The 27,563-nt window shown below is 45.3% G+C and overlaps 1 protein-coding gene across 4 annotated transcripts in view; it reads left to right on the top strand.

The window, feature by feature from the left end:
- Positions 1–360: 360 nt before the first annotated feature.
- Positions 361–27,563, top strand: part of CHCHD3 (coiled-coil-helix-coiled-coil-helix domain containing 3) — a 217,591-nt gene continuing 190,388 nt past the window's right edge. For 2 of the 4 annotated variants that reach the window (XM_053407491.1, XM_053407492.1), the window contains exons 1-2: positions 364–553; positions 8,709–8,811. In XM_053407491.1, coding sequence (XP_053263466.1) covers positions 470–553; positions 8,709–8,811 — 187 coding nt within the window. In that variant the 5' untranslated portion in view covers positions 364–469. Of the gene's footprint in view, positions 554–8,708; positions 8,812–27,563 lie in introns of all 4 variants that reach the window. The other 2 variants (XM_053407490.1, XM_053407493.1) reach the window with 2 other exon arrangements.

Below are 27,563 nucleotides of genomic sequence, written 5' to 3'. Positions count from 1 at the left end.
CAGCAGCTACATCTGAAGGCTTGAACTACACAGCCCACAATCCATTGCGGCTCCCGCGCGTGATTTGCGGCCTGACTCCCAGGACTGGTTTGCGGCCTGACTCTCAGGCAGACTCCCTTTTACCCAGCCTGCCTTGCGAACACTCCCCTTTGCCCCAGGGCATCCTGGGAATTGAAGTCTCGCCGCCTTCTCAGCTCCCACAAGTTCTGTCGGGAAACCCACGAGTCGGAAAAAACTTTCCACCCGGCCTGGTGGACACGCCGGGGCGGGCTGTTGCCCCGGGCAACCAGCTCCTGAGCCAACAGGAGCCCGGCGCGCCGTGGGTGGTGGGCGGGCCTCAAGGGGCGGCGGGCCAATCGCGCGTCGGTGGGCGTGGCGCGGGTCTCCTCGGGCACCTTGTCCCGTCTTCTGCTTCTTTGCGGCCTAGTCGGCGCTCGAGTGCGCGACCCTCGCCGGCAGCCGGGTCACGATGGGCGGCGGAGGCAGCGCCCCGCGGAGGGTCACCTTCGAGGCGGACGAGAATGACAACATCACGGTGGTGAAGGGCGTCCGGGTGAGAGAGAGAGAGAGGGCAGGAGGGAGGGAAGAGGACAGGCCGACCTTGCAGGGCTGTCGTGCTGCTGCCTTGACCTCCTCAGCTGCTGCTGCTCATTTACTACGTCTCTTATTTTTTGTGATTTTTAAAATTAGTTTTCAATTGCAACAATCCAATAATAGCCTCATTATAACAATGCCATATTATAATACAATTAGCAATACCCATCATTCAGTAACGGGTAAAGGGACCCCTGATCATTAGGTCCAGTCGCAGATGACTCTGGGGTTGCAGCGCTCATCTCTCTTTATTGGCCGAGGGAGCCAGCGTACAGCTTCCGGGTCATGTGGCCATCATGACTAAGCCGCTTCTGGCAAACCAGAGCAGCGCACGGAAACGCCGTTTACCTACCCGCCAGAGCAGTACCTACTTATCTACTTGCGCTGGTGTGCTTTTGAATGCTAGGTTGGCAGGAGCAGGGACTGAGCAACGGGAGCTCACTCCGCGGGGATTCGAACTGCCGACCTTTTGATCTGCAAGCCCTAGGCTCTGTGGTTTAACCCACAGCGCCACCCGTGTCCCTACAACAATGCCAGATTATAATACAATTAGCAATACCTATCATTCAGATATCAAATTATATAATTTAGGTGCCGCCCCGCATGCTAGAATAGATGGTTTGGTGATTTTGTTTATTTCCATGTTCCAAAATATATATTTTTAAAAAAATAATCTTTATTTCATATTGAAAAAATTGCAACGAAAACAAACATTAAACATTACACCCACATCTTCAAAAAAGTATTACAAAAAGAGCAAAAATATAAAAAGAAAACAAAATTCATAAAAAGACAAACAGAAAAAATTGATCATGTACACAAAGTTATTCAAAGGATACAAACAGTAGTTGGATTTTTCTATACTCCCAAGTTCCAAAATCTTACTAATTTCAATTACACTCTAGTCAAGGTAACAAATCCCTTATACAACAACTGCAGTATTAACAACTTTCATTCGTATTGGCACATTAAATGATTTATAAAACTACAAGTGAGACACTCAAACTATATCCTTGTTCTTCCTGTATGTGGCCGTTATTCTGTCCATGGTGTTTCTTCCTGTCCTTGTAAAATGTTATGTCTTATCTGTTCCCGGCTGCTGCTGTTCTCCATCATGCCTTGGGCGGAGCTAATATCCCATTGATGTTTCAGAAATTCTCCATTGCTCCGCCCTGTGCTTCGTGCGTCTCTTATCTTTTGGTCTTGCAAGGGTCTCTGGGGAAAGTGTTCGAATCTGGCATTGTAGTTTCCCATTTGGCCTTGTACTTTCCCCCGAGTTTTATTTAGTTATTGTAAGCCGTCTCGAGCATGGTTTATAGCTATGGAAAGGTGGCGTGCAAATGAGATGGCCCTGGCAGTTGCGGTCCTTGACAGGATCCATCTGTTGCAGAGGCATGGTTACAGCTAATGACTCGTCTGGGGCTCCTGTTTTTCTGAGTTGTCGAGGTCTTTTTGTCTGGTGGCACCTGGAGGTGCACTTCATGAGACTGTAGCATTGCAGAGTGGGAAGGGACCATTAGGGTCATCCATTCTGACCCCCTGCAATGCAGGGATCTTAACGAAAGCATTGCGACAGATGGCCACCTGACGGTGGCTTTATAAACCTCTCAAGGTGTAGAAACTCCGCAGTCTCTCACGGGAGTTTGTTCCACTGCTGAACAGCTCTTGCCATCCAAAAGTTCTTCCTAATGTTGAGTTGGAATCTCCTTTCTTGTCATCTTTCCAAGCACAATTCAAAGTGTTGGTGCTGACCTTTAAAGCCCTAAACGGCCTCGGCCCAGTATATCGGAAGGAGCGTCTCCACCCCCATCATTCTGCCCGGACACTGAGGTCCAGCGCCGAGGGCCTTCTGGCGGTTCCCTCCCTGCGAGAAGTGAAGTTACAGGGAACCAGGCAGAGGGCCTTCTTGGTAGTGGCACCCGCCCTGTGGAACGCCCTCCCAATAGATGTCAAAGAGAACAACACCTACCAGACTTTTAGAAGACATCTGAAGGCAGCCCTGTTTAGGGAAGCTTTTAATGTTTGATGCATTACTGTATTTTAATATTTTGTTGGAAGCCGCCCAGAGTGGCTGGGGAAGCCCAGCCAGTTGGGCGGGGTATAAATAAATAATAAAATAATAATAATAATAATAATAATAATCATCATCATCATCATCTGAATCTACTTGTCTGGGTCCTTACTTCCAGAGCAGCAGAAAACAAGCTTGCTCCATCTTCCATGCAGCATCCCCTGAGATATTGGAAGATAACTATCATATCTCCTCTTCGTCTCCTCTTTTCCAGGCTCAGCATACCCAACTCCCTCAATTGTTCCTCATAAGACTGGGTTTCCAGAGCCTTCATCATATTGCTCCTTCTCCTCTGCACAGGTCCCAGCTTGTCAGTATCCTTAAACTGTGGCACCCAGAACTGGACACAGTACTTCAAGTGTGGTCTGACCAAGGCAGAATGGAGAATGCTATTACTTCCCTTGGTGAAGAGGAAGAGTGGCTGCAAACATCTCAGTCTGCTGGATGTGGAGTCCCTGTCCTTTGCAGTTCACACAACTGCTGGGGCTGGGAGGGCCACAGCAAGCTGCCCTATTGTTGTTGCTATTATTATTAGAAATATATTGTATGAGGAAAGGTTGCAACGTTTGAGGATAATAATAATAATAATAATAATAATAATAATAATAATAATAATAAAAAATAAATAAAAATAAAAATAAAAATAAAAATAAAAATAAAATAAATTTATTATTTATAGCCCGCCCATCTGGCTGAGTTTCCCCAGCCACTCTGGGCGGCTTCCAATCAAGTGTTAAAAACAATACAGCATTAAATATTAAAAACTTCCTTAAACAGGGCTGCCTTCAGATGTCTTCTAAAGATAAGATATCTGCTTATTTCCTTCACATCTGAAGGGAGGGTGTTCCACAGGGTGGGTGCCACTACTGAGAAGGCCCTCTGCCTGGTTCCCTGTAACCTCACTTCTCGCAGGGAGGGTACTGCCAGAAGGCCCTCGGCGCTGGATCTCAGTGTCCGGGCAGAACAATGGGGGAGGAGACTCTCCTTCAGATATACTGGACCGAGGCCATTTAGGGCTTTAAAGGTCAGCACCAACACTTTGAATTGTGCTCGGAAATGTACTGGGAGCCAACGCAGATCTCTCAGGACCGGTGTTATGTGGTCCCGCCGGCCACTCCCAATGACCTGTCTAGCTGCCGCATTCTGGATTAATTGCAGTTTCTGGGTCACCTTCAAAGGTAGCCCCACGTAGAGCGCATAGCAGTAGTCCAAGCGGGAGATAAGGACAAAAGGGTGGAGAGAAGGGCGTGGCAGAGGTGGCATTATGGAACAGAATGGAAAATGAAACAGCCAACATCCTAATAATGCCATAACACAAATCTGTGGTGCAACTGCATTTTGGGGTACTGTACACAGTTCTGGTCTCTCCCACAACACCACACTGGCTCTTGGATGACTTTGAAAGAGGGTTGGACAGATTCACAAAGGATGAAAAAGCTTTCAATGGCTACGTGCCGGGATGGATATTATCTGCCTCTATTGTTGGAGGCTGTATGCCTCTTCATGTGTGGCTCACAGGCTGGCTGTTCCTCACTTCTGCACTATGCCAATGAGAGGCCCAGGCGACAGTAGAAAAAAGCAATTCTTGCCGCTTCTAGTTCACTTGTTTACTTAGATTCTCTTTTTATTGGTGACACAGTGGTCTGAATTGGGCTAGCTGCATTGCCCAGAGACTGCGCAACCGCAGTGCTGGAGAGTGAAAACCTTCAGTGAGTAATCTGAGGAAATGGTATCCTGCCACTCCCTCTGTTCACTCATTCCTTTGCCCTCTCTAGGCAGCCAGAATGGGACCAGCACCAACTGCTACAGTTTTAAGAGAGAAATCACAGATGTGAGCAAGTGAGTGGCTCCTGCAGTGACTGCCTCTGCTTGCTCTCTCTTTTTGGATAGTGCAGAAGGAAACCACGGCCAGTGCCTGTAGATAGCACTCCCAATTGCTTCACCACCCATAGAGCTAGGTCACAGGTGAGTGAGTCGAGGTCCGAGCTTCTCCTTGCAGGAGGTGATAAGATTAATCTCCTGAAAAGTTTTGCATGCTGTTTTCTGCTGTTACAGTTCAAGCTGCTTTTCAAGGCACAAGAACAGGCCAGGCCAAATATTTTCCTCTGCACGTGGACCTTTTGCCTGAACCTTTATTTTAAGTTGAGGTCGTGCAGTCCAGGTGCATAGTTCTCATTGGTAAATCTTGCCGTTATGCACATGGATAATTTCAGTTTATGATGCCCAAGGAAACATTCACTCAGGCATGTGTGCCTTGTTCGGTTCTTGCCTGCTCAGAGAGACTGGCCAGTTGTTCTAGGCTATGGTAAAATACTCTGAGTGGGCAGTTCTGCCCTACTGCCTTGAAGAAGCTATTTGTAAAACTGCTGCTTAAAAAAATTAATAAAGCTAGATTCCTAGACTTGACCACCTGGTCTCCCATAATCAGGTGATCCAGCGGGTAGTGGTAGCAACTTAACTGCTTTAACTTCTGCATGGTAGTGATTTCCTTGACCAATCTCAAATCTGGAAAGAAAATGCCTTGTCTACTCTAGTGGGAGACAAGACCTGCTGTATCAGGCCATTGGTCAATCTTGTCCAGCATCCTTTTCCCACCGTGGCCAACCAGATGTCTATGGGAAGCACGAAAGCAGCACCTGAGTGCAACATTTTACCTGCTTGTGACTCCCAGCAACAGATGTTCAGAGGCATATTGCCTCTGACAGTCGAGGCAGAACATATTCCATCATGACTAGTAGTCATTGATACCTCCCATGCCAGGAGATTATTAACATGGGCACCTTGCCTCTGCCTATCTTGCTTTCTAGACCACTGATCCTGGTATCCATCAGAATAGCCTGGCAGGGTTGGACAGATTATATCACATTTCACTATTTCTGCTCCTTTGCGTCAAATCTGCAGAGGGTTTCCGTCTTGCTCCTCTGACTTGCTGCTTTCTCTTCTTCTCCTTTAACCTCCTTGTTTTTTCTGTTTTAACCTTGCCCTTTCTGCCCTATTGCAGGATACACAACTCTCTCATTACTTAAATATTTTTAAAAGCATGTTCTATCATTGTCACGGCAGGGGGAAATTTTGCCTGGCTTGCAACAGGGAAATTTGTGGGCGTGAGATGAGCAGAACAGGTGTCTGGCTGTTCTGGTGTGATCCTCTTCAATACAGTACCGCTTATGATTCAGTCTGTGATGAAACACAGGTCTTAGTGAGGTCTCGCTGAGAAACATAGCATGAAGAAAACTTAAAGGTTTCTAGCTTGTGTTAATGTTACTGCAAGGAATGACAGAACACATCTTCTAGTCTTGAACTGCATAAACTTTCAACAAAGGCTGTGATTCTGTACATACTTACCTAAGTGTAACGCCCACTCAGTGCAGTGGGACAACTTCTAAGTAAACATGCATAGGATTGCAAGGTAAGCCTGCAGTCAGGCACATTGTTACTTGGAGGCAAGTGCCCTGGAACTCGTTTATTTTCTAGTTAAGCAGAAGGGTTTGTGCAAAGCAACACAGTTGTTTGATAGTAAATCATACTGAACGCACCAGGTCTTCTCTTAGTGAGATTGCAACGGACCAGGCTACATATGGTTTGAGTACTGCAGTTTTCAAAGCTAGGAAGTACAGTTATACCTTGGTTGTCGGAACGCCTTGATACTCATACGTTTTGGCCAATCAGAAACTGCGCTTTGGTTTCCGAATGTTTTGAAAGTCGAATGGACTTTCAGAACGGATTCCGTTCGACTTCCAAGTTACGACTGTAATAGCTAAAGGTTCTTATGATAGAGCAGCATCCTTGTCAGTAGGGTAATTTTTACTCAGTTCCAAATGACTCCTTTCCCTGGCACCTAGCCAGAGTTTGAATTTGAGTTGTAAAGCACCATAGGTGATGGTTTGAGGAGGGTGGGATTTTGTGTGTGTGTGTGTTTTGTCCATTTGTCTCCTCCTGGCTGCTGGAGCACTTTTTAATCTACAGTGGTACCTCAGGTTAAGTACTTAATTCGTTCCGGAGGTCCGTTCTTAACCTGAAACCGTTCTTAACCTGAAGCACCACTTTAGCTAATGGGGCCTCCTGCTGCTGCTGCACCGCTGGAGCACGATTTTTGTTCTTATCCTGAAGCAAAGTTCTTAACCTGAGGTAATATTTCTGGGTTAGCGGAGTCTGTAACCTGTAGCGTATGTAACCTGAAGCGTATGTAAACTGAAGCTTATGTAACACGTAAGGTACCACTGTACTTTATTGTAATGGATTGTATCTTGAATGGTTTGTTGTGAGGCCCCTTAGAGAACAATCTCGTGGAAGGGGGGGATACAGATATTTTCAATAAACACAGACGATAATGAACCCTGGTATTACAGCTTCTAATGCCCACCTTCCAGTGTTTGTTTCCTTACCTTGTCATGTCTCTGTACTCATATTTTCCTTTTGTCTCAACAACTCCTATCCTTTCCTCAAAGAAACCTAGTGAAGGGCCTCTCTGTGCCATGGAACCTGGGGGGTCATCGTTTCTGAAGCTTATGTAAAAGCTCTTACCAACAGCACTTCAAAAGAAAAATGAAAGGCGAATGATGAAACAGGGAAATATTGGGGTGGCACCCGAGGAAGAGTTTGTTCCTTCTGTCTCTTTGATTTCCTCACACTTCTCCTGGCCCCTGCTTTCCGTTAGTCTCTGCCAACTATTCTTTTATTCCTCCTCCTCCCTTTGTTCGTTCACCTGTAAACAGGCACGCTTGTGTCCCTGTGACACTAACGCAGCTTGAAGTCCTGTTTCCTCAAGAAACTGTAGAGTTGATACTGGATAGCGCCCGGATACCCATTGCTGCAGCAGCGTGTTAATTTACCAAGTAGACAAGGATGCCTTGCCTAGGGGATAGTGTGCATTAATGTTTGCCTTTGGGAATTTAACATTTACACATACATTTACTTTATTTATTTATTTACCTTTTGTTTGTGAAAATATTTGTATACCGCTATTCATTTTTTTTTTAATGCCAAAGCGGTTTGCAACAATAGAACATAAAACCATATAAAAAAAAACCATATAAAAAGTTAAAATCAGATGACGGTTATGGAAAGATGTATTCTTAATGGCCTGCATAGGCAAGCTAATATATCCTGTTAGTCCATGAAACTGATATTTCTGCAGCACAATGGAACTCTCTGCCTTAGTTTGGCACATGCATCCCAGTTCTAACCACACTTGAATAGCAGCCCCAATGATTTATAATGTATTTACTTATGCTGAAGTTTTTCTAGGATTGCAGCCTCTAGGTAGTAGCTGCAAAAGCATGCTGTAGTCAGAGTGTCAGAGACCAGGGTTCAAATACCTACTCAGCCATGAAGCTCCCTGGGTGACCTTGGGCCAATGATCTCGCACTCAGCCTAACTTACATCACAGAGTTGTTGTGATGATAAAATGGTGAGGAGGAGAAGAATCATGTATACTACCTTGAGCTTCCTTGGAAGAAAAGGTGGTATATAAATGTAATTGATGCTGTTGATGAAGATGATGTATTTTTTGCATAGTGAAGATTCAAGGCAGAGGGCCTTCTCGGTAGTGGCACCCGCCCTGTGGAACACCCTCCCACCAGATGTCAAAGAGAAGAACAACTATCAGACTTTTAGAAGACATCTGAAGGCAGCCCTCTTTAGGGAAGCTTTTAATGTTGAATAGACTATTGTATTTTAATATTCTGTTGGAAGCCGCCCAGAGTGGCTGGGGAAACCCAGCCAGATGGGTGGGGTATAAATAAATTATTATTATTATTATTATTATTATTATTATTATTATTATTATGGGTGTTTTTAGCTCAGATAGGCTGGGGCAAATGTATTTCTAGGACTGCCAAAGTGTTCTTGTTAGTTGCTTTAAAAAAGTATCAGATTTTGATACCTAAAAGAATGTGTTTTCTGCTGCTCAGAGCTAATACAAAATGGGGGGTGAGAAAGTACATTATACCTGGAGCTAGAACCAAAGACAGTGTGGGATATACATATTTTGATAAGCCAACATGATGTTTTTGTGTGTTTCTTTGCTCCAATGTCTCCTCAGCTGTCTGAAAATGTCATAGAGCGTATGAAGGACCCTTCTTCAGCAAGTGGGAGGTCTCAGAAATCGGGCTCTGGTGGTCATGGCTTGGTTGGAGGCACTTCAGGTATGTGCACACTTCTGGCTATAAGAGATAAGAATCAAAATGTAGCTCTGAAATTGTTTTAGTAAACCCTGAAGTCTTTTTGCAGAGCTGGTTCCAATCATTCATTTGCCTTCTTTCGACTTTTTGCAAGAGCGGGATGGATTTTTTTACGGTGCTTTTGTTTTTAAGCACCCTACTGAGTTTCTTCCTTGCTGCTTTCCTTTTCAGTTGCATGCAAACACGGTTTGCTCTCTACTGTACTTTCACCTTAAGACATACTTTGGAGATCTGACTTTGCAACTTATGCATTAGTAGATGATATGTCTGCTTTAACTCTGGGAGCCGTGAGGTTCCTTAAAAGATACTCAGCAGAATGTGCACCTGGAAGTTAAGTTGCATGCGCATAGTTTGATCTGTGGGACTACCATGGAAGCGTACTTCCTGTGCCCTCAGTAGATGAAGATTTTCCTGTAAGAAATTGCCTAGATTTTCATAGTGCTAATTAGCTGACTCCCATAATATACCACCGTCTTCCTCATTTTCAGCGCTGTATTGAAACTTTTAAAAACGAGTTTCATCCCCACATCAGAAAAGGGGACAAATGTATGTTTGGAATCATAGAATTGTAGAGTTAGAAAGGAACATGAGGGTCTTCTAGACCAGGGATGTCCAACAGGTCGCTCGCGATCTACTGGTCGATCCCTGCGTGGTTTTGGTCCCTCCCAAAGCTAAGCAACTTATGCTTCCCGAACCCCCTAAAAACGGGCATTTCCCCCTCCCTAAAAAAGCTCAACAGCTTTGTCCTGAAGCCCAATAAAACGGGGCTTTCCCCCTCCCTAAAAAAAGTTGAAGAACTTTTACCTGAACCCCAATAAAACAGGGGTAGATCACTGCTAGCTTTTAATTCTGTGAGTAGATCGCAGTCTCTTGGAAGTTGGCCACCCCTGATCTAGTCCAACCCCCTTGCAATGCAGGAATCTTATGCCCAGTGTGGGGCTCAAACCCACGACCTTGAGATTAAGAGTGTCCTGCTCTACCGACTGAGCTATATCCACAAATGGTACTTAGGAAGGGCCAGTGATGCTGGCAGAATTGGGTTAGGGGTAACTGGTGGGTACATCTGGTGGGTACATCTCTCAGCCTGAAGTTCGATGCAAGCTAGTCTCATCTTGTAGTACAGAGAACAGCTGTATCCCATTTTTAAGAGATGTTCACAGGCGTCCTTAAACAAGGCGGTTGCAAGTTATCAAAATATTTGAAGGCCCCCCCCTCCCATACTCTAGAGTATTTCTATCCTACGATTGTGCTTGCCAATGTAAGACGCACCTATTGATCTCAAGTTGGGCAGAAATTAAGTTACAACCATAATAAAGAAATCTCTAGCCTGCTTCTTGCAAACATCGTCTTTCAGTTATTTGAGCAACTTTAAACATACTGAAATATTTAACAAGCACAAAATCTTTAAAGTACATCTGTCATTCTTTCCTAGGGCTGTGTGATGACAAGTAATTCGATCAGTCTAGTTTGAGTGCGTTTCTTGAATGCATGTGCTAAAAGCAGCGCTTAGTCATAATAGACAAATTTAATGGCTTAATTTGTTTTTTTTAACACTACTGGATTCCTGGAAAGTCAGTGTATTATTTAAGGAGGAAGGCACAAAAAGGTTATGAAAAAAGAAAAGCGTTAAGGCCGCTGTCTTTTCAATGCGGGATCAGTTTTCAGCGCCTGCTTTCTCTGTTGTGGCTTTTCATTGAAGGATCAGTTGTTGCCATTTCCCTTTCTCCGTTGGGGAGAGCTTTCCATCTGTGGCTCTTAAAGAGACTGGCAATTTTTAACTTTCAGCTAGGTGGCATGCTTTCTATATGGGAAGTTAGGTTAGGCTGAGAGCTGTGACTGGCCCATTGGCATCCAGCGAGCTTCATGGGCGAGCCTGGATTTAAACACAGGTCTGGTTCGCCAGAAGCGGCTTAGTCATGCTGGCCACATGACCCGGAAGCTGTACGCCGGCTCCCTCGGCCAATAAAGCGAGATGAGCGCCGCAACCCCAGAGTCGGTCACGACTGGACCAAATGGTCAGGGGTCCCTTTACCTATATCTTTACCTCCATGGATTGTGCCACTACAGCACACTGACTGTCTCAATTGCACACATGCAAGTTCTCTTTGTAGGTGAGTTTTGCCTGCTCCCAAAATCTTGCAGCTGGCTGGATGTAGGGTGTGAAAGTATAGTTGCCACCTACAGTGAATTACTGGCTTTTGACATTTGGAGCCATTTGATCTTCATATCGTGTATTTATAGCACATTGCATTCTAGATTGTGTGAGCGTATCTCAGGGTGGCTAATCCTGCCTGTTGCTGTAGGGTAGACTGCATAGCTTACTGTCTATCATAGTGCTGTGATCTTCTGTTCCTCATTGTTGGTCCTCCAGTGCCACCTGTGACATCTCACTCAATGTGCCTCAGGCTGGTGTGATTAATAATAATAATAATAATAATAATAATAATAATAATAATAATTTATTATTTATACCCAGCCACTCTGGGCAGCTTCCAACAGAATATTAAAATACAATAACCTATTAAACATTAAAAGCTTCCCTAAACAGGGCTGCCTTCAGATGTCTTCTAAAAGTCTGGTGGTTGTTGTTCTTTTTGACATCTGGTGGGAGGGCATTCCACAGGGCGGGTGCCACTACCAAGAAGGCCCTGGGCCTGGCTCCCTGTAACCTCGCAGGGAGGGAACCGCCAGAAGACCCTCAGCGCTGGACCTGTGTCTGGGTTGAACGAAGGGGGTGGAGACGCTCCTTCAGGTATACTGAATATATTATTTTGAGAATAAGCCTCTCCATTCTCAAGGGGTACTTCTGTGATTTTTGCACACAAGGGTTTTTGGGTGGGGGCAAAGTGGGGAGGGGAAGTAAAACGAATTTTGTAAGTATTTTAGTGAAATGTTCAGGAACTAACCGCAATAATGATAAATGTATATTAGGAAAGATAACAGCTGTTATTTCAGCCAGCTTGAAGTAAAAGGGGTGCCACACTTCAGTGGCATGTCACATTTTAATTACCTTGAGATTATTTTTTGAGATGAAGTTGCTATGTAATGATTCCGAGTAATAATTCACAGGGCCTAACTTGATGGCCAAGAAGGGCAGAACACATAAATGTATGAACATGTTGAATATCTGCTGCTGCTGCTGCTGCTGCACAGTGATATGGACTCATTTTGATATGAAAGCCATATTAGTTCTTGTGGTCCTTGAATGAGCAGATGAGGCGAAGGGACACGGATACCATCAAGAGAGATAAGTTTAATTTCGCCCGCAGCCACTTAGGTTTGCATATAATGGACTTGGCTCTGATAAATTGTTCAAAAGTTCTTCTTGTGATTGTGCATACAAATTGAGCAATACTGCACTCAGATGGCTTAATGGTGCCTCACTGGTGAGAAGGGAGATCACACATGAGCTTAGGCAGGTAGGTAACTGTTACTGGGAGAGGTCACAGCTTCTGCAAAGCTCACCTTTACTGGAAAAGAATATTTAACAAAGTATGAAGGCTGGAGAAGTCACAGTAGGTTTTTCAGCTGAAGGTAAAAGGAAGAACAGACTTGATTATTAAAAGGAAGAACAGACTTGATTATTAAAATCAGTGCATAGCAAAGTTTCATGTTTTTTGTTCTCTCTGTGATGAGGACAAGTGCAGTGTGTGCATTTATTCATATATGTATGATTTATATATATGTACCATTTAATACCAAATCCTTCATGTTGGCATGCCATAACTTGAATAAGAGAGTCCTTTCCCCCTCACTGTGAGACTGAGGGGTCAAAGGTTGTAGTTCATTGTTTGGCATTTGTGCCTGTTGCCCAAACCTCATAATGCATATGCACTCCTCCTGATCTTTCCCTTGGAGACATTGCCTGGTGAGCCGCCTCCTTCATACTCTCCAGCAGGCTGTGCCCCGGAGCTCTCCACAGGCTTGAAAGGGGCAACTCCTGGGCCTTGCACCTTGTCAGGTCCTGAGGCATCTTGGGAGGGCTTCATCAGGCGGGCTCTGCTGCACAATCTTGTCTTCCCCTTCTCCCCTTCCATGGCCTCATCCTCCCCATCTCCCCTTCTGAGTCCTCATCCTTACGTGTCCCCTTGCTGCTGACCTGAATCCGAGGGCTCAGAGAGAACCATGTCAGTGGCAGAGTTTAGCAGGGCTGGCAGTGAAGGGCAGGGCTGTGCTGGCATTTAGGTGCTTTGTGCAACCGGAGCTTTGATCCTAGCCAAAGCCATGATTGCAGCTTTGCTATGGAAAGCTCACTTCTGTTTTCACGTCCCTTGGCTTTTGCTGTGATGGAATAAAGCACAGTTGATTCCAGTTGGATGAGGTCTTTGCGAGTTTGCTTTCCTGGGCTGTATTCCTGCATTACCCAAGAAACCAGCCAGAGAAGTGGAACGGTGATCTGCTCTGGAACAGAAAATACTCTACGGAGCTCTACGTGATAAAACAGAAGATGGAAACAGATGAAGTTACAAAGGCAAATCTCAAAACTGTTTTGGTCACGTCAAGTCAAATAACTTTAAAATTGCATAAAATGGTATCAAGACACCAAGTGTGACAAAAACGAGGACACACAGTCAGCTGCCCTTATTGTATTAGAACTTCATCAGTGCCCCTTTGATTTTCTGTGCTTTGACTTTCACTGCCTCCGTATGAAAGGTCCTACTCTCCAGAGCTTGCTTCATCCTCCATGTGGCAACCCTTTAGGACAGTGGTTTTCAACTAGTGTGCCGTGGCACCCTGGGGTGCCTTGAATGAAGGTCAGGGGTGCCGTGAAACACACTAGACCCATTTCCTCGTCTAAAGCAGGTCCATCAATCAGATTTCAATTCCCCACATCCTGTATTACAGAAACGTTTCTTCCATTTGACCTCTGTCTCACCCAACCATTCGTGCCTCTAAACTCCTAGGTCAGTGGTTTTCAGCCAGTGTGCCGTGGCACCCTGGGGTGCCTTGAATGAAGGTCTCGGGTGCCGTGGGCAACACAGGCCTCTCTCTCTTTCCTTCCCTCCCTCCTCTGATGCCCTTTCACGTCTCTGCCTCCCAAAGGCTTGCATGCCTGTTTGTTGCAGCAGCCCTAGCTACAAGCTCTGCAGGCGAATGGTGCCTCTGGGGCCGGCCAGGGGGTGTTTGTTGCCAGGAGCTGAGGTGGCCTCGGAGTAAGCAAGCAAGCAAGCAGGCGAGGGAGCCCAGCCAGCCAGTCCACCAGCCCTTTCTGTTGGGAATGCACAGACTAGTGGGAGGCTGGGTAGGTAGGCAATGCGCTGGCGTTTCTTGTGCTTGCTGTGTGCAATGCCTGCCTGGGAGCTGAGTGCCCGGCGCCAAAGGGGAGCCTTTCCGCCATGCAGGCCCGGCGGTGTCCGCTGCTGCCACTGCTGCCTCCCAAGGTGAGTAAGATGGTGGCCTCACGTTCACCTTCAGCCCATTTCCATTGGGCTGCTAAGGCTGGGGTCATCCTCTTTATTGGTCCCTGTGGGTCAAGGTGAGGAGGCACCTCTCTTTGGGGTGAGGGGTGCAGCTCAGAGACCAGGGGCAGCAGCAAGAGGGAGGGGAGAGGAGAGGAGGCTGAGGGAACCCTCCGCAAGGAGCGGGGTTTGAAAAAGGGTGAGGGGCTGCCAGTTCTGCAGGCAAGGGTGACCTAACAGGGCTCCTGAGCGCCACAGGGGGGGGGCGCAGAAAGAATATAGTTGGTCAAGGGAGCCGTGGACTCCAGAAGATTGAAAGCCTCTGCTTTAGATAACACTGGGGAACAAGGCTTCTTTACACATTTTTGTCTACTTGAAGAAGCCATGGTCCGATCTGAAAAATACAAATATTTAGGTTACGAAACTGTAAAAATAAAGAAAAATTAAGTTTGCAAAACAATAATTACCATGTGGTTAGGGTAGATCAACATGTCAGTGTCCACTTAAAAAGGTAAAGGTACCCCTGCCCGTACGGGCCAGTCTTGCCAGACTCTAGGGTTGTGCGCTCATCTCAGTCTATAGGCCGGGAGCCAGCGCTGTCTGCAGACACTTCCGGGTCACGTGGCCAGTGTGACAAGCTGCATCTGGCGAGCCAGCGCAGCACACGGAACGCCGTTTACCTTCCCGCTGGTAAGCGGTCCCTATTTATCTACTTGCACCCAGGGGTGCTTTCGAACTGCTAGGTTGGCAGGCGCTGGGACCGAACGACGGGAGCGCACCCCGCCGCGTGGATTCGAACCGCCGACCATGCAATCAGCAAGTCCTAGGCGCAGAGGTTTTACCCACAGCGCCACCCGTGTCCCTCAGTGTCCACTTATCCCCAGTGTAAATATGACATATCGGCAAAAGTTGGAAATTGAAAGATAACTATAGCATGTGCACAAAAATCGATTTCAGATTTGAAATCAGCATTGAAAGAACATATAAGAACAGTTGAAAAATCTCATGCAAAAGAAAATGAAAAAAAATTGTTCCCCAGTATCCTGTGTATCCCAAGGGAATACATTTTTTTGCATACCTCCAACTGTACATGTCATTTTCAATGCTATTCATGTCATGTTCAATGCTATATAAGTCACTTACATTTCTACTCATATTGTACTACTTTGGCTATGTGTTTAATAAAATATTGAATTCTTGCATTGTGAAAAACGAAGATTATGGTGAAAAGTTAAAAACATGAATTGCGGGGGGGGGGGAGGAAGAGCTTACAGAACAAAACCAACTTCAAATATTAAATCAGCACATCAAAATTAAGTTAGAACAACTGCAGGTGTCAATGCAACAAAAAAATTGTTCCTCATTGGAAGATGGCCAGCCTGAGGCGTGTCTTCTATTGGAGGACCTAGGGTCACTGATACTGGAAATTGGTCTCTTTCTGTTCGTTATAACACTTCAAAAGTGTCCACAAAAGTGGAGAAACTACCATCTGTTTGATAGCACTTCTACTATATTTGTGCAAATAAGTATATTGACCCTTGGAAATGGCTACAGGACTCTTCTGAAGGATATATAAATTATGTGGGAATACAATATCCAAGAACTTCAGAGCCTGCACATTATATTTATTGTCCGAAGAATAATGAGAGGTTAGGAAGACACCTTCCAAACCTAAGCCTAAAGGTAGCAAGAAACCCCCTGCTGCTGTTCCAATTTGGGCATTAAAATCCCCACAGGAATTCTATGGGGAATTTATAACTGATCTGCTGCAGTAGGGATGTTAAATCTGACCAAATCTTGGTTGTCAGTGACAGACTAATCGTAGCGGGAAGGTAGATGTTTACACAGAAAAGAAAGATTCCTAATTCAGTTTTGATTTGTACTGGCAAAATGTAGTTATTTTGAGTTCCAAAATCTGCTATCCAAACTTCTGTCAAATCAAGTGATATAAAGGAAGTCAAGCCCCTCTTCCTCAGCCCTGTATGAATTTATTAACAGCTGGCTGCTAGCTAAAAGATTTATAACATTGTAAGGTGGGACGGGGGAGGGGAGGGTAAAATTCATGAGACCAAGTCTCTTGCAAACATATTATATCAAATTGCTGGAGCATACGGATAAAAGCCTTATCTACCTTTTTATTATCCCAGTCCGCCAGGTTCCAGGGGAAAAAAATATGCTAATACCTTTCTGGATGTTTTCTAGTCAGTTATGGTATCTTAAAGGGGAGAGGTAAAGGTACTCAAATTTGCTTTACTATAATTACCCCTAGGCTGGGGCTTATTTTGAGCATTTGTTAATGGATAAACCCTTTGATTTCTGGAAAATAGATTGTTAGCAGCATACCTGGCCATATTTTTCTTGAAATTCTAAAGTGGTTTCTGACATGGCATGGGGGTCTGCTGTTTAAAAACAGAACAAAACAAAACAAAAAATCTGTTTGGGCAGAATGAAGCTCTTGAGTGTGCTCCAAATAGATATTAAGATCTTTGGCTTATGCAAGTAGCACAAACTTGGGACATCATGTAAGTATAAGGTGGCAACAGCTTAAAGCAGGGACGTCCAACTCCCAATAGACTGCGATCTACTCACAGTATTAAAAAAACTGGCAGCAATCTACCCATTTTCATAAAAAGACTGGCAGTGATCTATCCAAAGTTGTGGACCTTTTTTTTAGGAAGCTAAAGTTGGGGGTTTTTTTTGCTTTTTTGTAAGGAGATCAACCAGGATCTACCAGGAACACCCCACGATCTACCAGTAGATCATGATCTACCTGTTGGACATGCCTGGCTTAAAGCTATGCGTATGCCCTCCATCACAGACTTTTTGCCTTCGTTCGGTGATTTGGAAGTCTACTAGTTTAAACAGAAAATATATATGCGGTAAGGCTAGGCTCTGACTTTGGAATTTCTTCGTGAAGCCAAATGTACATTTCCTTTCTTCCCTTGTGTGCACTTTTATTATTGCGTCCCCTTAGCTGGGTAATCCAAGCAGTAGGCTTAAAATTCTTGACCTTTGGAACGATAAATCTCTTTAATACCCTTTACAGCCCTTCTTAATCTAAGAGAAGAATGATAGGGGCTGATTTAACATTGTTCTGTTTCGTGTGGATGCTCTGAATTGCATCTTTTTAGATATTTCTGCCCTTTATGGGGTGGGTATTTTTATTTAAGTATTTCCCCACTTTCTGACCCACCCTTTTACTTCAGTCTTTTGTGGATGTGTAGGAAGGCAATACTAAAAGAACAGTCCAATAAAACTAGTAAATATTTGTTCCTCCAGAATGACCTTATACCATCTTTGTCCTAGTGTGTACTTATCGAAAGTGGCCTGGCTTTGGCTCCAGCCTCCAGGGAAATTGTATCACACGAAGAGAGCATCCTTTGCTTGCCTTTGAGGTTGCTGTAGAACATCACAGAAGACATTATTCTCTTAAGTACCATGGTGCCCAATACATTTTAACTCATTAGGACTTTTCAGGGTTCTGAATTGTGCTTGGAAACGTAGGCAATGCGAGCCAATGTAGGTATTTTAGGACCGGTGTTATATGGTCTCGGCGGCTGCTCCCAGTCACCAGTCTAGCTGTCGCATTCTGGATTAGTTGTAGTTTCCAGGTCACCTTCAAAGGTAGCCCCACGTAGAGTGCATTGCAGTAGTCCAAGCGGGAGATAACCAGAGCATGGTTTTAAATGATAAAGAGTCCTTATACTATCTCTGTCCTAGCCACTAGCCGCCAACCCTAGTGTGTACTTATTATTTTAGATGGTTGCCCCACCCCAGAGTTTGTTCCACTGAGTCTGGGCTCTTCAGCCCTCGCAGGAGAGCAACGTCCCAGGAGTCTCTTATGTTGAGCAGGGTGATTTTGGGCCTCACCCCCTAGGCTATGTGGAAAAGGCCTTTGCAGGGCTAACAGCAGGGCAATCTTGATGCTTTTGGCAGATCCTGAGTCCCCACACTACCTTGTAACTGTGTGTGTGTCTGTGTTGTGTGTCCGTGTGTGTCCATGCTGAGAACTGCATTGTTGTAATACTTCTGGTTATGCCAGAACTTGTAGCTTTTACGCTCAGCTTCCCTCTCACCCCTTTCCCCACTCCAAGTCTGCCTGCATCTTGGGAAAACGTGAAGTCAAGCTGGAGATCAGCGTAGATAGGTTAAAAAGGAGCGATTTGAAGCACGAGATTCATTTAAGTGTGGTGCTGCCGTGCCGCCAGCCAATACGAAACTGGAGTTTAACAAACTTTGAAGGATCTATAGAATGAGCCAAGTGAGGATGAATATGATAGATGTTTAATTTAGGGTACCTTGGCGATGGTGAAACTCAATTTACTCTCTTGAAAAGATCTGCTGAACGCGTCTGACCGATCAGATAGGGCTTAGCTCACCTCCCTGTGATAGCTTCTAAAGAAACTGCAGCAGTTTGATTGAGCAGTGGCTTGCCCCAATGTCCTTGACTCAAGTTCTTTGTTCTCCTCCTCCCCAGTTTCACAGAGTGCTGCTGTTGGTTAGTTGCGTGCTCTTTCAGAGGCCTGACATTCTTTTAGAGGAAAGGTTTCAGGGTCAACGTAAATGTATTGGAAGGTGAAATACCTCCCCAGTAGGGTGCTGCTTTTAAAAACTGAAAGGGGGAGGGGGGAAAGGAGAAACAATGAACATTATTTTTCCAGTATAATTGTTAATCTCCAGCTCAACTGTGCACCCGTGTTACTGGACGGTGCAAGACAAAAGCCTCTGCAGGGCAAACTCATAGTGAAAAAATTTGCTTTGGTATATCATAGGCTCTTCTGTTGGTCACACTTAAGGCATATCGTCACCCAAATACCCATTGTGTCCGGTAGGCTAAAGCTGCAAATTGATGTTGCTCCTGGATCATTGGTGTGGCGAGATCGCCGCTTCAGGAAACAGTCCTTGTAGGTGGCATGGAAGTAAAAAGGTAAAGGGACCCCTGACCATTAGGTCCAGTCGTGGCTGACTCTGGGGTTGCAGCGCTCATCTCGCTTTATTGGCCGAGGGAGCCGGCGTACCGCTTCCGGGTCATGTGGCCAGCAGGACTAAGCCGCTTCTGACGAACCAGAGCAGCACACGGAAACGCCATTTACCTTCCTGCCGGAGTGGTACCTATTTATCTACTTGCACTTTTGACATGCTTTCGAACTGCTAGGTTGGCAGGAGCAGGGACCGAGCAATGGGAGCTTACCCCGTCGCGGGGATTCGAACCACCGACCTTCCTATCTGAAAGCCCTAGGTTCTGTGGTTTAACCCACAGCGCTACCCGTGTCCCGGCATGGAAGTAGTGGTAGCTATAAACACCTCCCTCTGTCCAAAAGAGTCCTGATTGAGCTGCATATGCTCCGTAAGAACAAAAGAAGAGGCCAGGACTCATCTAGTCCAGCGTTTTGTTCTTGCACTGACTGGCCGGATATATAGAACCATACAGTTGGAAAGGGACCCTGAGGGTCATTAGTCAAACCCACAGCAGTGCAGGAATACCCACAATCGGGACTTGAGTGCTCTCTTCACACGTGATTCACCGGAACTGGTTTTCAGAGGCAAGTCAGCCTGCGACAGTGGAGGTGCCCAAAGGATGGGTACAAAGCCTTCTGTCATGGAGGGCTTATGGTCTCCAACCTAAGGCCCATGGGCCGGCAGTGGCCCGTGGAGGTCGTTTGACTGGCCCACGAGCCACCCCTGGACCAAGCTGCCTGCTCACGTGCTGCGCTAAACCAGCGCAGCGCGGGGACTCACTTCCGTGGCACCAGTAATTACGTCTGCGCAGACTCCAGTGCTGAAAATCACGGGCTCATGCGCACAATCCAGCCCATGGAAGGATCTCTGCAGGACCGATCCAGCCCAGGCAAGATAAACCTTGCTGACCCCTGGCTTATAGCATGTCTCTTACTCTTCTGCAAATGGCAGCCTTGGAGGTAAGGCACATGATGGAAGGGAAAGCCCTCTTTCCATAACTGCCCACCTCTCAGATGTCTCGGTAGTACTGTATGTAATTTCAGTGTGGGGATACCCAAGGTTTGTCTTCCTGCTCAGTGGCCAGGGGTAAGTTGCTAACCTCTGGCACCCCATCCATCACAGAACTGTCAACTTTATAACAACACAATTCAGGTCGCATTGCAATCTAATTTGAGTTCTTGGAATAGGGTGAGAAGTGGAAATAGGCAGTTGACTGCAAAAGAGTACTCTAATTAACATGTTATACAAACACTTGAAGAGCGTTGCCGAAAGCAAATGTTTTGGTAAAGTTTGTTTTTTGTTTTTTAAATTAGGCAATACAGTAACAATGAGCTAGTTTGCACATAATGTTAAACCAAATGGTGGTTTAGCATATATAAGAGAATTCCTGGAGAGGAGATTGTGGCTGCTGTACTCCTGCCCTAGTAGTGCTGCCACTGTGAGAGCTAAGCTGTGGTTTGGTTTAGTGCATTGTCTGAACCGGGACGTTTGGTTTATCTCACTCCAGACAAATCATGAGCTGTAGTCCCAGGTTCTATCCTCATCATTTGTCTGGAGAAAGACAAATCACCAGCCCAGGGTCAGATGACAAGCTAAGCTGAACGATGGCTTGGCTCTCAGCCATGCAGGAAATAAGGTAGTAGGAGCAAAGTGTCCACAAATCACCTTTCTGGGAGGCTGCATGTTCACGCTAAACCGTAGTTTGGATTTGCGTACTATGTGAAGCATCTCAGTGTTATATGGGAGGATGTGCTGGTTCTATCAACACCGCTAGTGGAGTTTGTGTGTGTGTGTATAATAATATTTTTAAGTCTAGCTAATAGAAGCTCTGATCAGGGTTATGACTTTGAAGATAGCATTGGCCATTTTAGTATGCAGGCTAGTAGAATTTGTTCACTTAGAAGTGCCATTTTTGTTTCAATAGATGCTATAAAACAGGTAATTCTGGTACAGCATATTATGAGCTTCTTTGGTCTCAGGTGGATTATTCAAAATTAAATTTCACGCTCTTTGACCCAAGCCTAGAAGTGCTCTTTTTTGGTTTCTACTAAATGCAGAGACACACTTTATAATGTGCCCACCCCCTCTGTAATTGCACAATTTACAGATAAAGCAAAAATATTGGGATCACAGCAGCTGGCATGTTTTGCCAAGTTGATACCAATGGGTTCTCTGGGCTGAAGAAACATACTCTTTGGTGTGTGTGCCCCTCCCCCGCTGGATTTTCTACTAAAAGCAAATCTACCTGCTGGAGCAATAAGAAGTGAAATGTAATATAAAGGCTTGATGGCATCTGGTTAATGTTTCTACCGCTGAATGCAGTATTCAAGGTGCATTATTTTGCACATTAAAGCTGCAGAAGAACAGTTCAGGCGGATGAAAGATTTAGAGTTTTAGACCAAACTATTCTTTTCCAGCAAAATAAACATTTCAGAAGTATTTGCAGCTGGAGATAGACCAGAACCAGGAGTTGATATGTGTTCCTTGTTATTGCTCATCTGCCTGGGAAGCTGCTGGATATCATCTGGTTGTGTAGAGATCCCAGTGCCTATGGGGGAAGCAGGTCAGCCAAGTTTAGTAGAAGGGGCTGAACTTTCAGAGTACCACCAGGAAGCACAGTGTTTTGATAATGAGTAGAGTTGACGCAGCACACAGAAGACTGAGCTTCATTGTGGGATACTTGGCTTTTAATTTCACCTGTCTTATCCCTCAGTGCCACTCTTATATTCTTCTACAAGCACAATGGTGGTGGGGGGGATAGCAATCCAATAGCAATTGCTTTGTAGTCCCGTCCCCCCCCCCGCCAAATCAGGCTAACGGGTTGAGGTTGAATCCTGACAAGACAGAAGTACTGTTTTTGGGAGACAGGGGTTGGGCGGGTATGGGGGACTCCCTGGTCCTGAATGGGGTCACTGTGCCCCTGAAGGACCAGGTGCGCAGCCTGGAAGTCATTTTGGACTCACAGCTGCCCATGGAGGCACAGGTCAATTCTGTGTCCAGGGCAACTGTCTACCAGCTCCATCCGGTACGCAGGCGGAGACCCTACCTGCCCGTGGACTGCCTCGCCAGAGTGGTGCATGCTCTGGTTATCTCCCGCTTGGACTACTGCAATGCGCTCTATGTGGGGCTACCTTTAAAAGTGACCTGGAAACTACAACTAATCCAGAATGCGGCAGCTAGATTGGTGACTGGGAGCGGCCGCTGAGACCACATAACACCGGTCTTGAAAGACCTACATTGGCTCCCAGTACGTTTCCAAGCACAATTCAAAGTGTTGGTGTTGACCTTGAAAGCCCTAAATGGCCTCGACCCTGTATACCTGAAGGAGCGTCTCCATCCCCATCATTCTGCCAGGACACTGAGGTCCAGCGCCGAGGGCCTTCTGGCGGTTTTCTCACTGAGAGAAGCGAAGTTACAGGGAGCCAGGCAGAGGGCCTTCTCAGAAGTGGCACCCGCCTTATGGAACACCCTCCCATCAGATGTCAAAGAAAGAAACAACTATATGACATTTAGAACGCATCTGAAGGCAGCCCTGTTTAGTGAAGTTTTTAATGACATGTTTTAATGCATTTTTAACTTTCTGTTGGAAGCCGCCCAGAGTGGCTGGGGAAACCCAGCCAGATGGGTGGGGTAGAAATAATACATCATCATCATCATTATTTTTATTACTACTACTACTACTACAACTATATATATATATATATATATATATATATATATATATATATATATATATATATAAATTTTATGAAGAAAACACCATTCTCCCTAGTAGTGGTCTCAGGTGGTAAGCGCTTGCAGGGCCATAGCTAAAACAAGGCCATTGTGAAATGAGAGGGGAAGTGTCAGCAAGCTCAGATTAACAGCCCATCTGTTTAATAATAATATAATCTTATTATTTATACCCCGCTCATCGGGCTGGGAGCTCTGTGTACACAGACACCAAGGTGAAAGGAGCAGTGAGGGACCCACCATTCATCTTGGGGTCATCATGAGGCCTCTCGACTATTGCAGGAAATGCTTGCTTTCAGTGCTGAGCTCTCTGCTGTTCAGAACATCTTTAATGTAATATTAAAAACAATTCAGAGCCATGGACCTGCTGTCTGCTTTATAATCTTCCACCTGCACCTGTGCACTACTGTGCTTCTTCTTGTTGTTGTTTAGTCGTTTAGTCGTGTCCGACTCTTCGTGACCCCCTGGACCAGAGCATGCCAGGCACTCCTGTCTTCCACTGCCTCCTGCAGTTTGGTCAGACTCATGCTGGTCTCTTCGAGAACACTGTCCCACCATCTCGTCCTCTGTCGTCCCCTTCTCCTTCTGCCCTCCATCTTTCCCAACATCAGGGTCTTTTCCAGGGAGTCTTCTCTTCTCATGAGGTGGCCAAAGTCTTGGAGCCTCAGCTTCAGGATCTGTCCTTCCAGTGATCACTCAGGGCTGATTTCCTTCAGAATGGATAGGTTTGATATTCTTGCAGTCCTACTGAAGCCTTATGTCGGCTGTCAAATCAAACAGGCTAAGGGTCTGTTGTGGTGTTTCCTCTTAATCCAACCACAAGTGCTTCATCCAATAAAAGCGAACAATCCTCTTGAAGCAAAATCTCATTTTTGCCTGTGGATGAACAATAAGCACATGCTACTTCCTTTGTTTTATTTATCAGTCTGAGATTCCTGCATCACAGGGGGTTGGACTTAGATTGCCTAATGGGGCCCTTCCAATTCAACAATTCTATGATTCTTCCCCACCCCCAAATGGCGTGCATGGGTTCAGCTCTTTAAAAAGAAAGAATGAAAAGTAGCCCTTCTTACTAAAAGCTTCCTGAAATTTGAAAACTTGCAGCCAAGTTAAAAAAAAAGCAGCACTGTAGATCTTGAAAGCATTAATCAGTTTAATTGCTGTGGTTAATGGATTAATTAAAAACAGATTTAAAATGTGATTTTGCAATTTGGTTGTAACCTGAGCAGCTGCCTATGAAAAGGGCTTGATGTCTGGCGGTGAGTTATTCCTTGTGGCTACCTGCCACTCAAGATGCAGACAGTCTCCGAAAATTGGAGCTTTGAACGACTCCAGAGCCCCAACCACCACTGCCTATTGCTCTGAGAGCAGAGATAATCTAGGAGGTATTTGCTTTTATTCTTATCTATATATGTAAAAACCAGTTCCCAACTTTCTATCACACTTACCAGTCTGTCACACTTTAGTGTGACCATGGAACAGTTTTTGTAATATACGTCTTAACTCTTTGTAAGCTAACCTGAGGATCTCTCGTTCTGGGCTATAAGGCAGCATATTAATTTTCAGAATAATATATAAAGATTCTTCTTCCTATGTTGACTGACAGATCGCTCATGCCTTCTTGGCTTATGTGTGAGAGATATCCTGGAGGGCAGAATTCCCTCTTGCTATTTATGGAAGTGGAATTTACAATTTTTACAGGGTGTTAGCAAGATGATGGTGGAAAAATGCTGCGGCTGTCTTTTAACAAGACCCTTAATAAGCATCTCCTGAATATTAATGTTCCCCCCCCCCCCACGTTGCATTAGTACTTGGATGTTTTACCTGCTATGGCAGCATCTTGTTTCTTGAGGCTACACTTGTCAAATGCTGTCCTGAGAAGTACTTTTGTAACATAGCAGTTTCTAGATTTGGACAGTGAGTATGTAAATGTGGAATCTCTGTTCCCGAAATAGAATTCCTGGCATCAAAATGAAGGGTGGCTTTACTTAAACTTACGACCTCAGAAGGTTTAAGGTAAAAACAGGGCTGTAAAATGAGGCAGTGTGCCTTGTTCCATCAGAGGTGGCTTGGGGACCTGGCCTGGTGTTGCAACCTGATGTTATGGTCCTGGACCAGGAATCCTCAGGCGTAGGTTAAGGTCAAGGACCCCTGGACGGTTAAGTCCAGTCAAAGGTGACCATGGGGTTGTGACGCTCCTCTCGTTTTCAGGCTGAGGGAACCGGTGTTTGTCCACAGACAGATTTCCAGGTCATGTGGCCAGCATGACTAAACCGCTTCTGGTGCAACGGAAGACCGTGATGGAAACTGGAGTGCACGGAAATGCTGTTTACCTTCCCGCCACAGCAGTACCTACTTATCTATTTGTACTGGTGTGCTTTCGAACGGCTAGGTTGGCAGAAGCTGGGACAGGGCAACGGGAGCTCAAGAGGCTCAGTAGTTTAGACCACAGTGCCACCCACGTCCCTCAGATGAAGACTCCTACAACAGCAGTTTCCAGGGGGAGTTAGAGCTGCTCCCCAGTCCCTCCAGTGTGAATCCATTCTTACCAGAGCCCCTTCACATCTCTTGGACTGAGGAGACACCGTTGCCACCCTAAATGACTAGTCCACAGACTCCTTTGAGGATCAGGAGAGCTCTGATGGGCTTTCCCAAAGCAGTTCCCACAGCTTGAAACCCCATTGCTAATGGCTGCGGAAAAAATGGACTGCCCTTTAGCTGGCCTGATGCAGCATTGCTGGGCCAGGGCTTCTATCTCAACTACCTAGCTCCTCAACTGCTTGAAGACACCACGGAGAGCTGGACACTTGTAAGGCATGACATGTCTACGTGGATTTTTGGTAAGGGCTTAAATAGGATTCAGATCAAGCTGCCGATATTTTCTTTGTGGGAGCGTAGGAATGAGCGTCTGATGTAAAGCAGTTCTCTGCTTCCAGAATGAAACACCTGCTGAACTCATTTGAAACAATATGTAAGAAAAATAATAGTGGTGTCTCCACCCCCGTTGTTCAGCCCAGACACTGAGGTCCAGCGCTGAGGGCCTTCTGGCAGTTCCCTCACTGCGAGAAGTGAAGTTACAGGGAAGCAGGCAGAGGGCCTTCTCGGTGGTGGTGCCTGCCCTGTGGAACGCCCTCCCACCAGATATCAAGGAGATAAACGACTATCTGACTTTTGGAAGACATCGGAAGGCAGCCCTGTTTAGGGAAGTTGTTAATGTTTGGTGTTTCATTATGCTTTTATATCCTTCGGAAGCTGCCTAGAATGGCTGGGCAAAAGAATTTTTTTTTAAATCTTCAGAATGTTTACAACAACATGCATATCGAAATAAACTGAAGAAGAAGAAGAAGAAGAAAAAACCACCACCACACCACGGTATAAACTAGATGCATCTTTACATAATGGCATATAAAAATATAGTAGAAGAAGGCAGTGTAGACATGGCTCCTTATTATTGTTAGTGGTTGGGAGAAGAGCTGGAGGGATTTATATGCGGAAGACGGGGAGAGGCTGCAGAGTGGCCTACTGTTGATCTGTTAGATGAGGGATGTTTTACCTTGGTCAGGCCAGTGTAAATAGAAGTGCAAATCTTGCTCCTGGTTTGCCTTGTGCCCTAAGATGCAACACTTAAAACTAGTTTACTCTTCGAGCGCTTCTGGCAATACACGCAAATGTTTGGCTCCAAATCCCTTTGGCGTTCTTAGAAACCTGTTCTCTAGGAGGCTTTTCAGTGCTGTGGTGTCTCTTGAAAACTTCACAAGCCTTAGATGTCAAACTGAGAAGATAGCTGAAACTTATGAAACCCTGTGATTTCCTCCCCTCTCCCTTGATGAAGATAACACCGAGCTTTTGAGGTGAAGCATCTTGTGAAAGATGTTTATGAAAAGGGCGGCAAAGCCTTTAGAAAAAATTAAGCTGCATTTTTGCAGATGGGAAGCTAGATTATATTTCAATAGAATAGCTTGACAGCTTGAAAGGAAATTAAGATGCCAAAATTAAGTTCAGGTTATATTAAATCTGTCAGACAGTTGTAATTAACTTCTCTTCTTGTACTTGGGTATTGTAGATAAACTGGTGCATACATGGGGTTGTGTTAGTCCACTGCCTGCAACTATATGTAGATACAGTAGGCTGATTTCATTATTTATAGCTCATTAAGCCTTTTACATTTTAAGTGATTACACATGAAATTATCTTTTCATTTAGAATGACAAATAGGAAATCCTTTGTGTGTGTGTTTTACATTCTACAGTGGTTCCCCGCAAGACGAACGCCTCGCAAGACGGAAAACCTGCTAGACGAAAGGGTTTTCCGTTTTGGAGGCGCTTCGCAAAACGAATTTCCCTATGGGGTTGCTTCGCAAGACGAAAAAATATTGCGTCCCCCCGCGGGGTTTTTCCGCTTTTTTCGCCCTTTTCCTAAGCCGCTAAGCCGCTTATCAGCTGTTCCGCTGATAAGCCGCTTAACAGCTGATCGCGAAAAGCCGCTTAACAGCTGTAGCGCTAATCCGCTAAGCTGTCAATGGGCTTGCTTCGCAAGATGAAAAAACCGCGGAACGGATTCTTTTCGTCTAGCGAGGCACCACTGTAGTCTGCTTTTAACATCCCCTCCACTCAAAAATGGTTGCTT

This window comes from Podarcis raffonei, chromosome 10 (genome assembly GCF_027172205.1).
Source record: "Podarcis raffonei isolate rPodRaf1 chromosome 10, rPodRaf1.pri, whole genome shotgun sequence".
Classification (NCBI taxonomy): Eukaryota; Metazoa; Chordata; class Lepidosauria; order Squamata; family Lacertidae; genus Podarcis; species Podarcis raffonei.
The sequence above is the reverse complement of the archived record's forward strand: the minus strand, read 5'-3'. Positions and strand labels throughout refer to the sequence as shown.